Source organism: Manis javanica, chromosome 1, assembly GCF_040802235.1.
Source record: "Manis javanica isolate MJ-LG chromosome 1, MJ_LKY, whole genome shotgun sequence".
In the NCBI taxonomy this organism is placed as follows: domain Eukaryota; kingdom Metazoa; phylum Chordata; class Mammalia; order Pholidota; family Manidae; genus Manis; species Manis javanica.
Window position 1 is genome coordinate 135804901 of NC_133156.1, and position 17300 is coordinate 135822200.

General features: G+C 34.2%; 1 protein-coding gene across 4 annotated transcripts in view; it reads left to right on the forward strand.

The window, feature by feature from the left end:
* The window catches only part of CDH18 (cadherin 18), a 1048863-nt gene that overhangs the window by 785138 nt on the left and 246425 nt on the right, over positions 1 to 17300 (forward strand). For all 4 annotated transcript variants that reach the window (XR_012131738.1, XM_073237622.1, XM_073237625.1 and 1 more), the window contains one exon: positions 11091 to 11385. Coding sequence is in view for 3 of the 4 variants with exons in the window: in XM_073237622.1 (XP_073093723.1) it covers positions 11091 to 11385 (295 nt within the window). In the remaining variant the exon portion in view is untranslated. The remainder of the gene's footprint in view (positions 1 to 11090; positions 11386 to 17300) is intronic.

The window sequence follows — 17300 nt, forward strand, 5'->3', positions numbered from 1 at the left end:
TTTGTGTCTTCACTGACCACTTTTAAATCTCCTCATCCCTTCCTGTTAAGTCATGTTTACTCCCTATATTATTTATTTTAATATCTTGACTCTTTTTTTGTAACTATTCAATTTCTTTCTTTACTTCCCATTGGATATCCTTTAATGTATCATGAAATTATGGAAATTTCAACATATTTCATTCTTTAATATTATTTCTTGAAAATCAGATGGTGCGTTGGGTCCTGTATACTTGAAAATCCAGGAAACTTGGCTCCTACTTTTATTGAGAATCAAGTAAAATGGGAGAGATAGGAAATGTCATTGAAAATATAATACGATCTGAAAGGTCCTTAATGACAGTTAAGTAAGGGGTTCTTTGGCAGCACAAATGAATAACAGCATTTGTATGAAAAGTTCAAAGGCAACTTCACAGATGATAGGAAAATACTTACCTCAGGGCAGATAAATAGAAAATATCTAGTTTGAAGGGAATTATGTGGACAGCTGGGAACTTTTGGAATCAGATCATTCAGCTTAGTTTGGCTGAAAATTAGTGTGATTGGTGAAGGGCCCAAAGATGCAGTTTGCCACAGAGAAGCCAAATAAACATGTATCCCATCTGAAGGCTGTGGGAAGCTCTCAAGTGTTTTATTTAGGAAAGGATAGAATTCAAATTTATAAATAACACACTGAACCTTAGTGTCAGTGGAATGTGACTGGAACAGAAACAGGGAGGTAATGAGACCACGTTAGGGGATAATGTCAATAATCTAAGTTAGAAAGTATAACTCAGCAGCGGCTGTGATGGAGAGAAGGGGTGGAGATATGAGAGGTTTTAAAGAGAGAAGCAGAAGAATTTAGAAAATTTTTATTAGGAGACATTAAGTAAGAAAAATCATCATTGATGTATAAAAACCTCATCCAGAGTGACTGGAAGACAGTTGGATAACTCTGGTTATTCAGTCTGAGAGGAAACACAAAGGTATATGCAATGGGTTCAGACTTATAACTGAGTAACTTCGACTTTATGAATAAGAAGTGTCTGGCTAACATTTCCACTCTAAATAAGCTAGACTGAGGGGTAAATTGATGAACAATCACAAACTACAGAATTTTCATTTCAACATGCAGTTATGTGGGCTCAACTCCGGGTTGACTAACCCCATATTCGGGCACTGAAGAGCTCAGCAAGGCATGTTGAACTGTCTTCCTCATTCTGCCTCAATCCAGTGTTGAGGATGAACTCCTCTCCATTAAGAAGCTTCATTACTCCCATGTCCTGCAATACGTCAGAGTTTGGCATTCTTTTTCTTGCATTGTGTTATATTTATCAGGTTGCTTGGTAAGCCCTCTCCTTTAAAAAATGTTATTCAATTACTCAGAGATATTTGATAACTTGAAAGCAATTTCTGTTGAGTAATAGAGTTAAATCCAGAACACATATGATTAAAACATTTTTAGAATTAAAAAAATAATTCTTGAATAACTCATCTTTTCAGAGCAACAGGGAATAGAGAAACAGGACCATACATGAAGACTCCGTGTCCTTTCCTCTGGGAAAGCTTCGTTTCATCTCCTGCCTCTATCAGAATTGCCCGTTTGAACTGTCAACTCTCTGGGCCTATTGCTCTTGGTTGCTCACAGCACTAAAACCTTCTTGAGGACAGTGCATGCTGTCTGATTCATCTCAGCACATTGATTAATACATAGAGGTGATTCAGTTCATTTTTTCTTCCATCTAATTACTTTGAATTGGTTTTAAACTTAAAATAACCACACAGACTGTGCTAAGGCTGGCCAGAAGGATAGCTGAATAGAGAAGTAGAAATTATGGGCTTAGGTATGGGACCTGCTAGATAGGCAGGGACACTAGTAGAAAAACTCCAAGAGAGACTTCAACAAGACCCATAGTCAACTGAGTGAGCATTACCTAACAGTACTGGGAAACTTCATGTTAATAATTTGGGAGTAATATCTGAATTTAGAACAACATTTAGCATTATGAGCATAGCTAAAAAGAAAGATCAAATTCTCAACCATCTCACAGAGAATTAAGCAAAGGTTAGAGGCTATGCATGCAAATTATATGGTTCCTGAGATTTTCTAATGATTCTCACTGTTTTGAGAGAGGTCTGCAACCTATACTGACTTTTGCACGTAACTGGCCCAAATAAAACCCAGAACCCTTGTTTAACAGCAACAACAGTAACATCTCTATAAAAAAGTAATAGATACTCTACTACTTAAAACCATGCAAGATATATAAAGGGAAATGGACTAGCTCATTCCGGGGTAGCCTCTTTCTCTTCCCTCAAGTCACTTGTGCCTAGGTTATATTCTTCTCCAACTATTTGTATGTACATACTAATAACTATGAATATACGGTACATGTACTTTTTATTTCTATACTTTTACCTAAATACGATATCTCTCATATTATATCATGTTATGATTTTCTCAATTTACAGATGGTTCCTCAGAATGAACATATTCATATTATTATTTTAATGATAATTCATAAATGTAAAACAATCTCCTTCCAGTTTGGCTTTTAATTTTTGCCTCTGAAATAATAAAAAAATTATTATATAGATATCCTACTCGGGAGTTTTAATTTGCCTCATTTTCCAGGACACTACCCTGCTTTTGGCTTTTCTTCTACCTACTGGTTTTTCTTTTTCATTATCTTTCTAATCCCTCTGTCTTTCTAATTTTGAAGCATTGCATGTTTTGGTCCTCAGTCCTTCCCTTCCCTTTACACTTATTTTGTTAATAATCTCATCCTGTTTCATTGCTCTTAATACCACTTTTTTGAGAATGCTTTCCAAAGTTAAAAGCCAACCAAATTTATCTTTTGAACTCCAAATTGCATGTGCAAAGAACTTCTCCATGTCTCTACTGAGATCTCCAATAGAAATACCACTTTTAGCATGTCCAAAATTGAATTTGTGGTCTTTCCCATCCAACTTCTATACCTGGATCCTTTCACCTCTCAGTTGATTGCAACTTCATAATCTTAGCCACTTCATACTCTTAATAACTATGTCTAAACACCCAACATTTGTGCTTGGATTCTTCTCCTTTCTCTAGTACTGTATATGCACTCTTTTAGGAAATCTATGCTCTTTCTTTTAAAAAAATCACAGCTTTATTGAATATAACTGTCATATAACATTGCATAAGGTTAAGTTGTACAACATGTTGATTTGATACACATATATATTGTGAAGGGATTACCACCCAAACATTAGGTAAAACTTCCATCATGTTACATGCTTACCACATCTTTTCTGTGGTGAGAAACATTAAGATCTACTCTTAACATATTTTGAATGTGTAATATGGCATTATTAACTATAATCACTATGGTATACATTAGATTCCCAGAACTTACCATCTTATAATTATATATTTGTACTCTTTGACCAACACTTCTTTCCACCCACTCCCCACACCCTGAAAGCCACCATTCTAGTTGCTGTTACTATGAGCTTGGCATGTTTAAATTCCACATATAAGTGATATCAAGCGCTGTCTGTCATTTTCTAGTTTATCTTATTACTCATAGTGCCCTAAAGGTCCATCTATGTTGTTGCAAATGGCAGAATGCTTTTTCTAGTAGCTGAATATTATCCCATTGTGCTTGTATCTCCCATCTTCTTTATCCATTCATCTGTTGATGGACACTTTGTTTCCATATCTTGGCTATTGTGAATATTGTTGCAATGAGCATGAGACTGCAGAGGTAATGATTTTATTTCCTTTGGACACATACCCAGAAGTGAAATTGCTAGATCCATTGGTAATTTTATTAATTTTTGGAGGAAACTTCATATTGTTTTCCATATAGGCTCTACCAATTTACATTCCCGCTGACAGTGCAAAAGGGTTTCCTTTTCTCCACATCCTCATCAATACCTTTTATGTCTTATATTTTTTAAGATATACATTCTAATAGGTGTAGGATGAGATTTCCTTATGGTTTTGATTTGCATTTCCTTAATGATTGGTGATGTTGAGTACCTTCTCATGAACCTTTTGACCATAGATGTACCTTCTGTCTAGTTCCTGTGCCCATGTATAAATCAGATTGTTTACTTTGTGCTATTTCATTGCATGAGTTCTTTATATATTTTGGATATTAACCCTTTACTTGTTATAAGATTTGTAAATATTGTCTCTCATTCCATAGGTTGCCTTTTCATTTTATTGATGGTTCTGCTTACTATGAAGAAGCTTTTCAGTTTTGATGTAGGCCTGTTTGCTTATTTATGCTTTTGGTGTTGTTTGTTCTATTTTCAAAATCTGTTCACGATTATACCATTTCCTACGATTTTCAATACTAGCCCCTGGTCCATGCAGCCATCATCAATCATCTTGTTACTGCAGTAGCATTCTCCCAGTTCTCCTTACTTTTACTTTTGTTTCTCTGTGTTCTGTTCTCAAAAATAAAGCTAACACGACCCTTTTGAGAGGTAAGTGGATTATGATACCACACTGCTCAAACCTATCCAGTGTCTCTTCCTCTCATACAGTGGTCCTCTGTGATCTCATTACCAATTACAGCAATCCCTCCATCTATGGAAGATGTGTTCTAAGTTTCCCAATGAATGCTTAAAACTGTAGACATTACTGAAACCTATATATATTTTTTCCTATACATACATATCTAGGATAAAGTATAATTTATAAAGTATACACAGTAAGAGATTTAGAATAACTAATAATGAAATAGAACTATTATAACAATATATCTTAGTAAAAAAGTGTGAATGTGGTCTCCCTCTCAAAATATCTTACCAGAGTCTACTCTCCATTCTTATGATGCAGTTAGATGATAAAATGCCTACTTGAAGAAATTAAGTGAGGTGAATGATGTAGGCAATGTGATATAGTGTTAGGCTGCTATTGACCCAGTGACCATGCATCCGAAGGAGAATCATCTGCTTCTGCACTGCAGCTGACTGTGGATGACTGAAACTGTGGAAAGTAAATCTGTAGGTAAGAGGGAATTACTGTATATCTCTTCCCCAACTGCTTTCCTCTTTGTCTGAGCAGTTCAGGTAATATTGGCCTCCTCACTGTTTCTAGAACCTACTAGTCAAGTCCTCAACTTGACTATTTTGCTCTTCCTGTTTCTCCTGCTGGAATTCTCTTCCCTGAAGCATATGGCGAACTCCTTCACCTCCTCCAAGGAATTGCTAAAATGTCATCTTTCTAATATTCCTTATCTGACTCCTTTATTAGATTTTTATTGCTACTATAAAAAATGACCATGATACTAGTGACTTAGAACAACACAAATTCATTTTCTAATAATTCTAGGTTAGAAGTTCAATATAGTTCTCACTGAGCTAAATATCAAGGTGTCTTGCCTGACGGTTTCAGCTCCGGGCAATTTCACTGTGGATTCAGTGAGAGCAAGACATGACCATGGAATGTTCTTGGAGCAAAAGGGTTTATACATGGCTTTATTCTACCAGCAATAGGTCAAACACTAGAATCATGCCTGCATCCAACAGTCTGCAGATCTGTAATCCACCTCCGCCTCTGCCTCGGCCCAGAACACTGGGCAGAGCTCTTTATATAGTGACTCAGTCAATAATAGCTCATTGCCTGTGGGTGTGGAAGCAGTAGCCTAGCAGAAGGCCAGTTACATCATTAAGCAGTTTGAGGTCAGGTGAGGATCCTGGCCATAAGAACTTCAATTTTCCCCATACAAGGTATGGACAGAACTTCATTCCTTTCTACAGTTTCTGGGGAAGAATCCCTTTCTTTGCCTTTTCTAACTTCTAGGTCTTGCACCAGTATATTTCAGGTTAAATTTCATCTCATTCTTAAGGCAGTGAAGTGCTGAATGCCTTCTCACACTACCATTCTCTCTCTCTCTCACACCCTGCTGGGATAATTTTTTCCTTCTGAAGATCCAGGCGATCAGAACTGTCCCATCTAGAGAAAGCAACATAATTTATCCACCTCAAGTTTAACCCCAGACATACATGTGATGTCCTTTTGCCATGTAAAATAATATATTCACGGGCTCCCAGAATAAAGACAGATGTCTTAGAGGGGCCAATAGTCTGTCTATTACATTCTCTTATTTAATGTTGCAATCCCTCTGTAACACCTCAACCACCTTTGATATTTCTTCTCTATTTTTTTCTCTCCTTTTTAAGTGTGGGTCTCATCACTTTCTAGCATACTGTGTATAAGTCACATTTTCTACTTACTGTATACTCCTCACTGGAATGAATGTAGGCTCTACCAAAGTAAGAATATTTTCTGCTTACTGTATACTTCACACATCCATTTTCTTCCTTCCCACTATGTTTAAGCAATTACTGTTTTCTTCAAGAAAAAACTGAAATGAACAGTAATGGTGGAGTTTGAATGGGGATGAAATCACAACACCTTTGAATATAGAGGTAATACTTTAGGCCATTTTCTTTTTCTGGAATTGTATTAATGTTTTGTGTACTATGAGATTTTTTTTTTCTTTAAACCAGCTGCTAGAGTCATCTCTTTCTTGATTAGACCCTGATGAGAGGTAAAAGAAGACAAATTGATTCTGATAGAGAATAAGTATTCCTGTGCTTTGTATCTCTCAGTCCAATTCCATTTGATTGATTACTTTTTGAGGCTTCCCAGCAACTAATAGTGGAATTCACAACCACTGGTTGCCTCCTGCAGTGTACAAATATTTGGCACATTTGGATGGGCTCTTAACAGCTGATGGATGTGGAAGTATGAAAATATCAAACTTCAGAGATAGTTCATACTTTTTAGTCTTGTATGTTAATACCCCTAATCTGGGATTCAGAAGATATAATATGTATTATTATTGTGTTGCTTCCTGCTGATTTTTCCCTCCTCCTCTTTATTCACTAGTTCCTCCTTTAAGAATACATATAAAGAAATTAAAAGCTAAAAACTAAAATTCACAAGGAGACTTTTTACCTATTTGCCAAGACCTTTGATGTTTCTCCGTAAATAAACTCATACATTTTTTCCTTACCCTCATCTAATTTCTTGTCCTTTAAATTTATTAATGTTAGCTTTGTGGATGAATAATTGCTTTATTTATATAATTTTTAATATAACTTTTTACATGTTAATTGATGCATGTAGGGAAAATGGAAGTTACCATGGCCAGGATCCTCACCTGACCCTAATCTCCATGCCCATGGCACATGTACAATGCCTTCAGGTGCATTCTTGCACGAGTTGACAATGAACTATTATTGACTGTGTCACTAAATAAAGCACTCTGTCTGCCCTGTGCTCTGTGCACACAAGCAAAGGCACAGATTGAGGACTTGCTGGATGCAGATGTTATTGTCTAGCACTCAACCTGCCATCATGAGAATAAAGCTTGTTATAGAACCTTTTACCCCCCAAGGTTCAATTGTTATTATTTGGTCTCACAGAATCAAGAGTGAACTTACCAAAAGCTGAAATCTGGTGTAACAATAAATAATTAATGTTAATGGTTATGCATTTCTCTTTTTGCAAAGGATAGAATATTATCTTAGTGAGGAACCTTGCATTAGAGTGAAAGCTATACATTTTTAGGTTCTCTTCCTAATGTGGTCCAGGGTGAATATAGTTTCTAGGAGGAACTCATGTGAGTCACATTAACTTTCCAAGTACCGTAGGTTACTATTTAACACTAAGAAATAGACAATGTATTTAATAATGCCAGAGAAGAGTTCATTTTACTTTATTTGCCTGACTACATTTTCTTTTCATTCTTTGTGCTTTTCTACTTCTCTGTTCTCTAAAGAACAGTTAATTAACCCTATGGTATGTGATCAGATATACAGGGATTATGTCTTCTTGCTTTAGGACTATAACATCTGTCCATTAGCATAAAAATACATTCACTTTGCAAAATCTCAGGTCTCTAAAAGTATATTCCCACCACTGCATGTTATGTTAAGCCCTGCTACTAATCTCTTCATGGTATTGCTAAACTGTCTGCTAAAAAGAGTTCATTATATATGATTAAAGTCAACCTTATTTTCAAAGCATTTTTATTTATTTCAAAGAAAAAATCATGAAAATCTCTCTTAAATGATATAGTAGCTAAACTTACAACATAATATTTTATTGGTTACTGAATCAGTACTATGTCTATAACTAGAGTATTACATTCTCTACTCCAAATCCTTTCATTTGGTCCCTCATTGCTGCCCATACTCAACGGTAACACGTTTATCCTGATTATCCATATTAGATGATGATTTACATTCAAGAACTTCCTGTATCTTAAGATTTCTACCCCTACTACTGCTATTTCTTGCCTGCCTATTTTATTCATTCATTCACTCACTCATTCATTCATCCCTCATTCATCACTTTTTCTCTACAAAACCTAATATGAAACATGTTCTTCCACGATCTTAAAATCCATGTATTAAGGAAAATAGAACATTATAACTATGGTTCTCTGAGGCCTCATGTTTGTTGCGGAATGTGCATTGCAAACAGAATTAAACATTTGAAAATAGATATGCAGAGAAGAGGCAATCTTGTGAGTGGATCACTCTTGTTTCAAAATGGTTATCAACATAATCATATAAACTATTTGACTAAATGCTGCTGTAATCATTTCCCATTAGTGTTACATGGAAACTAATCGTTTAATGATTCAACCAGGCTAAGATATTTTAAACATTCTGTATTGAAATGATTATCTATATTATTTAAACCAACTAAGTATTATCAACTTATATAATCTAGTACATTTTTGTATTTTAAGTAACTTTTACTGTGTTATCCAACAATATAAATACTGCTGAAATACAATTCACTGGTTGTATTGCACATTTATTTTCAAATTAGATATAACTTCTGAAATATTTAGACTAAGTGATTAATTAAGGTTTCATTAATTCAGAAAAAAAAAAAACCTTATGAATGAAAAACCAGAGTCAAGTCTTAAATTTTGGCATTTTTGTGGCATTTTTCTTTTATCTGAATTACTTAACCAGAATCTATATAAAGCATAGGGTATATTTTATTTTTAATAAATGGTTTAGTTCAACAACTTTATTATTTCTCTTACATACTTTTATTGCTAATCTACATACATAAGCCCATATTTTTTAAATATAATTAAGTATTTGTAATACAAACCTTTAATCCAAAACTGATATCAAATTAACCTCACTAAAAACATAGATGATAATGTAAATATATCCTGAAGGTAAGAGTCAATTGTCAGCATTGCTATGTCTTTCTAAAATTAGTTGTTAGGAGACGTAATACGTTTCTCCAAAAGTGTCTTTAAATGACTGCATTTATATTATATAGTTCTTGATTTCTGTATCATATAACAATAGCTAATATAACAATATCACCTTTTATTAATTTAATAACACGAGTGTTTGATAAAAGGTTTTAAAAAACTTTTGTTCAATAAATTTGTTGTTTTGTTTTGCTGTTTTGGTCATGGATTGATGCAAAGTTGGAGATAATGAAACTGGTTAGTCTATCTATATTTTGTATGGGTCTGCTTCATAAATGATAAATCTTTTCTCCTAGTTGCTAACATAGTATGTCAAGTCACATAAAGAAACAACTAAATCCCTTTTCATACATGCATAAAACTGTCTCCATACAACTCATTCTGCATTCTTCCTTCAGTAGTTTATTTACTAATGAATCGTGGAAAGCAATTTTTTTTCATATTTTGCCAATGTATTTTTACTCCTCTTATAAAAGATCCAAATAAGCAGTTTTGAAACTATTTAATTTGTTGAATTTGCTGAGTGATTCCCAGCATTTTGAGTCTTATCCCTGTTTGTCTTATGTATTTTCAAGAAATAATTAAATTTTATTCTCATGTGCTACACCTTATTTTCAGTTGCCTTTATGTTACCATAAAAATATCCCCTTCTTTATAGTGTATTGTCTTTTTCTATATTTTATCTTTTTAAAAATGTCTTTGAACAGTTCAGAGACTTTAAAATTAACCTTGAAAATTTTCTCTTTACTGTGGCATGAAATCAAAATGCTGTGTGAAAAAGGTTATATATTTTTAATGTTTTCAAGTGTCAGAAATGAACAAAAGGTGAGTAGTTGAGGTTACGTGACCAAAATGGTTTCATACGAAGAATAACTGCTCAGATCTCTTGGGAGAAACAATTCTTCAAATATATGTATTAGACTTAAAAGACGGCAGTTGTTCCTAACCAGAAATATAACAGTGGCACTCATGGAAATATTGAAATGAATTTTTATGTTATAAATTATAACAGAATATCAGATATATGTAGTTTAAAGGTGTTTATTGATGTTTAAGTGAAAAAGTAGTTTATAATTGTCTAAATGTTATTTATCCTTCTTATTGAAGACCTGTTCTTTACTGAGATTTTACTTTTGTAGTATCCATTTGAAGAACATTCAATCATTTTAATTTTACTAAATGAGAATTTATTAGTGTATTTGAACTATTTAAAAATTATGTCCCACTTATTGATTAAATCTATCACTACTATTTAAATTTTGAGTTAAAATTTTATAATCTTTAAGTAAAATATTCTACCATAAGTGCTTTTTTCCTAAAGCTTAATTAATCTAGAAATATTTTATTATTTTTTTCAAATTATAAAGTTAATGAATCTATGTGCTCCCTTTATGAATATTTTTAGTAATTTTAATCTCAATTTCTCCCACCCAATTTTTTTCTAATTCTAATGTTGAAATAGAATGCCAAACAGTAAAATTAAAAAATATATATTTCTATAAATATTGAAGGCAACAGTGATTTACTGGTAATTTCTTCTATGTAGTTAGTGAAATGTTGATTTATTAAAAAGACAGCTAGGGTTATTGATTTTCTTTTAATAAGTATTGCTTATGAATTTCTCTTAAATCAATAACTGGACCTCTTAGCTGGAATATGATAAAAATATCTACATTAATACCAAGTGGAGAAAAGTGCAGGAAAGTAGATAGATAAAGATAGAGAATTAGATGATTATAGTAATGCATGAGACACTGTGGAGAGAAGACAAGTGATGATGTTTAGAGGGCGTTTCAGAGAATACCATATGACCTTGGGATATAATTGCACGTTAAGTGATGCCATGTTTATTTTACAGCTGCACTCCAATTCTGACAAAGGTGACGGGTCTGTCAAGTACATCCTTACTGGAGAAGGTGCCGGGACTATATTTATAATTGACGACACCACGGGTGACATCCACTCAACAAAAAGTCTAGACAGAGAGCAGAAGACCCACTATGTGCTTCACGCCCAGGCTATTGACAGACGAACAAACAAGCCTCTTGAGCCTGAATCCGAGTTTATCATCAAAGTGCAGGACATCAATGACAACGCTCCAAAGTTCACAGACGGGCCGTACATCGTCACTGTGCCAGAAATGTCAGATATGGGTAAGAAAAACAATCTTTATTTTGGCAGTTAATATATTTTTTAGAATCAATAGGGCTTTCCCACCACTCACAGATTTCTGTGGTCTAGTTGTTTCATTTTATACTTACCACATCTGAATTTCCTAAATGTAATTAAAATTCAACTCTGATAATAATTGTTTAACTCTCTCTGCGAGATTAAAGCTGGAATTTAGAGCACATTTTTTGAACAAAGATTTTATATCTATAAGTTTCCTGCATATGAGTAATATCTTGAGTTAAAGTTATTATAGTCATTAATCAAATCACCCTGTATATTTAGATATAAAACTTGGCTTTTTCTTTTATTTGGAAATTTATTCTGGTTTTATTGAAATGTAACTGCCATCCAGCACTGTGTAATGTTAAGATGTACAGCATAATGACTTGATTTATATTGGAAATTGATTGCCACAGTAAGTTTAGTTAACATTCATCATCTCATATACATAAAGATTTTTAAATGGAAGATTGTAGCTTCTTCCTTCCCAGCGCCAGCCCACTTTTGTTCTCCTGAGCTAGGCAGATGGCTCCTGAAGCTGTTAGGGGAGCTGGTTAGAAAGGGAGTCTTAAATTATCCTTCCGAACCAGAATCTTAGGGGAGAAAGTAGTTGCCAACCTGGCTCCCCCTGGACCAGACTAGAACACAGGGACCAGCCCCAGAGGGCGTAGTAGAGGCCCAGAAGTCACTCAGGCTCGTTGGTCTCCGAGGAAAGCTCAGGAGAAATCAAAGTGCTCCACACAAGTAACACTGGCAGGTGAGCATCTCTGAGGAAACTCCAGAACAGACTTCCCCCTATAGCCTTTTCAAGGGACTGACAGCCCACTGCCAATCCCCTTCTGTCTGACAAATGAAAAACACTCTGTGTCCCCATTACTCCTGAAGATGCCACTGTTAAGGTACTTCCAGGGGCTGCAAGCCCCCAGGAGCCCAGAGGAAACAACCATAACCAGGGGCAAAGCACCAGAGAGAGAAAACTGGGCAGAAAGGTTATTACCAAGAAAGTATATTGTACAGCAGATGATAAGAACACTAGTGTTTTAAGGACACTGCAATAAGATTTTTGTCCTCAAAGCAATGTGTTTTGTTTATTTTTTTATAAATGAGTAAACAAGAAAAAATCAATATATGGATTGAGCATGAAAGGTCATTAATAAGACCCAAATTTTTGTCCTGGAAATTGAGAACATGTAAGACTGGGTGAAGTAATTAAAAATTAGGAAAAATACAAAAATATGGAAATTGTGGGAACAAGAGGAGACTTAGTATGTTCATTAGACCTACTGTGTGAGTAAATATGTTCCAAGAAAACAAAAAAAGAGCAGATGAAGGGAGGAACAATAATATGTGTTCCTTGACCTGAAGAATATACTGAATTTACATAGACTTTCTGAGTTTCAGGAAGGGTTACTAGAATAAGAAACAAACCTAGGTAAATTGTGGCAAAACTCCTAAAGCCCAAGTAAAAGAAAGTATTATAAGCTTTCAGATTTTTTTAAATTGTCTGCTAAATATATCTACTCATATGATATCCATCACCTGAAATACTACAATCTGGATGACAATTTAATACCACTTACAGCCTACAGAGAAAAGTCTGAAACTCAAATCCTTTGTTTAATCAAAGCATGATTCATTTGTCAGGATATAAGAAATATTTGGAGAAGGATCCAGAAAGTCTATCATGCTCCTAATTTATCTAGAAAAATATTTGAAAAAATAGTTGAAATTGAAAAAAGTTGAAGTGAATCAAAGCAGATCAAATACTCAAGGTAGGGAAATGACAAGGAGAGAAAAACTTACCAGCAATATACTCTAAAATATGTGCCTGTGCATGTGTGTGAACATAGTTACATACGATGATGCTAAAGGATACTGTACAGTCTAAGAATCATGAAGTCTAAACATTTATTTCAGGGAAGGCTGCAGGACTTTGAAGTTTTAGGACTTTGAAACAAGTCAAAACATTTCGAAGTACGCATCTAGGGCTTGGAGGAAAGGTTAGGGATAGGAAAAAGCTAATATTCTTAAGTTATATTACTGCATGAGTGTGGTTGAGGGCACACTAATATCTGAAAGAAGTAAATTAAAAGAACAAAATAGAGTAGGGTTTAAGTCTCTGTACTACTGTGGTTGCAGGCAATTCTATTGAAATGGTATGGTAGTCTGAGCATTGGAAACTATATTATTATGTGCATACAAACTCATTATTATGGCAAAACAAATGCATAAAAATCATCAAATAGCATCTAATGCACATGGTAATATGAATAGCATAGATGGTGACATGAAAGTTAGTGGAGGAATAAACTCACTTTACATTGTGTGCTTAAGAATGGGTGATATTAATGTTGACTCTGATTTTAGAAATCAAATGTTAGTAATATAGAACAGGGACCAGAACACAGTGACATGGGCGACGAATCCGACCTAGGGAAGTTAATGTTCTGCCAGCTCTGCTGAATATACACTGACAAAAAATGGCATTTGTTACAGATAATAGGATATGCTTCTTCCCTTTAAGCAGGCACTGTTAGTTATCAAATATTCAGCCTCCCTTTTGTGATACTAAGATAATTCAGTTTTGTTGCAGGTGACACTTTGTAGAGTTAAATATTTACCTCCCACTACCCCCTTTCTTCTAGGAGTAGCCATGTGACTGATTCTAGCTGGTAGGATGTCAGTGGAAGCCAGTGGAATGGGGCTTCCAGGAAAGATTTAGGTTTCCTAACAAAAGATATAGTTAGCAAACATATTTCACCCATTGCCATTTTCCTTTCTTGTTTTCTACAATGTGGATGTGATATACAATGCAGTAGCCACTTCCAAGCATAGGAATGAAAGCATCTTGCTAAGTGATATGGAGGAGAAAAATAAAAGATCCTGGGAGAATGATGCTATTGCAGAAAAAAAAATGATGCTCTGGCCCTGGCCTGCAAATTCTAAAATCTTTTTTTTTTGTTTTCTTTTTTTATTGAAGTATAGTTGATATACAATCTTATATTGGTTTCTGGTATACAACACAGTGGTGCAATAGTTGACTACATTATCAAATCCTCCCAAGACCTTTCCTAAGAAAATGAACTCCTCCCTATTTAAGCTCTTCAGTTGGATTTCAGATTCAAGGAGTTACATGGAATCTGAAATGGTAATTATACAAATTCTGTGTTATAACAAAGTCTCAGTAAGCAAAGAATTAAACCTAAAACTGGATTCAATGAAGTAGTGAGAAAGGTTTCAGCATCAGCTAAGAGACAGTAATGTTATTGTCCACATAGTTATTTGGAAATGACACATGAAATGATCATTCCTTTCCCTTCTACTATGTCATTGTGATGCTAGACAATTTGGCTATGGCCACAATTTTCCTTTCCAGCCTAGTGTAGCCAACTATTGATTTCAGATATCTAAATTTTGCTTGCCATCAACTGCAGAACTAATTGTATCCATGGAAGTTCTCATCAGTGGATAAAAGGAGACTAGACATTTTGAATAGAGACTTTGACTTCTATAGAAAATCTAAAATTGATCACCACAAAACAACCAAGTAATTTTGTCAGGGACTGAGACTATAAATCCTGCAGCAGTTGTGATAATAATCACTGAAATAGCTCCAAGGAATATTTATTGAGTGCTTACTATCTTCCAGGTGTTGAATGCCATTTGCAGTAATTTCATGCTTATATCATCATGAAGGCAGCATTATGATTAGAGAGGATGAAATTAATGCATAGAATTAAGTAATATGCCCACAATCACATGGTTAGTAAAAAGTAGAACTGGAAAAGAGTTCTAGTTAGGCAGAGTTCCAGCTTCTGAGTTCCCATTTTTTAATATAGTTGTAAGTTAAAATCTGGATGAAGCAATTTATGGAATAATTATAATAAAAAAGTAGATGTTTCATAATCTATACAGTTCACTGAGCAAAAGATGGAGTCTCGATTCTTTAGAATAGATTTGATGTTATAATAGTGTTTATTTTTCTAAGAGAGAGGATTTGGGAATGACTACATATTATAAAGAGGAAAAGTCACCCTAAATTGCCTAGAAAGAAGGGAATACCCATTTTATGTACACTAGAATCTAATATCTGGGGAGCCCACCAGGGACTTGCTCTTGAAAAAAAAAATGCTTCTAACAGACCAAAATATGTACTTTGGACATAGGGTGGATAAAGACAATGGTCAGCTTCCAGGTAGGTACCAAAAACTGAAAAACTTGTGACATAGATGGTGTAGACAGTGAGGCATGTGGAGTATCTCAGGGACACTTTCTGGAGTGGAAAGTCACCTCCTTAACTGAGCTAACAAGTGGAAATCAGATGGTGGAGCAGAGGTGCTCATGATGTTAAGAAAATGTGAAATGGTATATTTCCCCAACATTTAAGGATAAAGTAAATGGTAAATTAATCCATGATTAAACTATAAAAAACAGAAGCATTCAATCTGCTAATAAAAAGCACAACCACATAAAAACAAAACAAATGTGGTAAAGGAATTTTTAATGTAAGATATGAATTGAATAACCAATAAGAAAGACATGAATTTAAATGAATACACTTTTGAAAATGTAGAATGTCAAACAATAATGCTGAACCAAAAAAGAGAAAAGATAAAATAAAATACATGTAAACATACATGGCAGAGGACTAATTTTTATTACACAAGGGCTTTTTTAAATAATAAGAACAAAATACAACCAACTAAAACGGGGACATTACCTGAGCAGGAGATTCATGGAAAAAAATAGACACATGTTCCCCCCACCAAAAAAAAAATTCTCAAATTTCACTGTAATTTAAGAAACCACAAGAAGGAGATACCAATATTCACATTCCAAGTATGCTAGTTGATGATTCACAAAGTTGTTAATGTGCAGAACTGTTAGTGGAAAGGTGAATTCCCATAGCTTTCTTTGGAAATTAATTTGGTTTTATCTACCAACATTTCAAAACGAACATCTCCTTTTGTTGGAAAATATCTATTATAGAGAACTATTCTATAGATACACTCACATGGACATGCAAAGACATAGGTGAAATGTTGCCAATTTCATTTTTCATAATAATGACAAATCACAAAGACACGAATAAGGAAGTTTTCAAATAAATGACTCTTCAACCATATAGACAGCCTATGCAGCCTTAGAGTGAATGAACATGTATGCATGTGCTGACATACAAACAAAGCTCAGTATTGTTGTAGGAAACATATATTTTCAGAAGCACATGTGGAATAGTCTCCAGTTATTGTTTTGTTTTGTGTTGTTTTGGGAAATAAGGATGTGCTGCAGAATATGCAAGTGCACACACAGGAAATATCTGAAGGAAACACTCATGTATGCAGGTGAAGGTGGTTACTTTTCAAAAATGGGTTATAGCTTTTTGTGTTATGAGATAAATACATTCTTCTTCATTAAAAATTATATACATATGTTATTTATAAAATGATAAAGAATAAAATGTAGATTTGTGCTTAAAATAATTTAAGTAATAATGCTTAATGATATGTTAGTTTCTAATACTAATAATGGCCAGAAGTATTGGTAGATGACAAGAAAATTCTTCTCAGTATATGGTGTCTGACAAATCACGGTTTTACCTTACTCATTAATCGAGTTTTAAATCATCTGGTCATTTAAAAAAATTCTCTATCCTTATATCTAGTTCTTTCTTTAGGGAGCAGGAGAGAGAGTGAAGGCATTTTATGTGCGGAGAACTGTGAAACTATCTATTAATAAAATGGCAAATAAAACAAGATCCCTAAATTTGAGCAGACTGCAGACATATAAACAGAAAATTTCAATATAGTGCTTAATAAACAAAATATAGGGGAACCATAGAATGGACTGGGAGTCAAGTTTGAAGATCAGAGCAGATGTCCATAATGAATTTTAC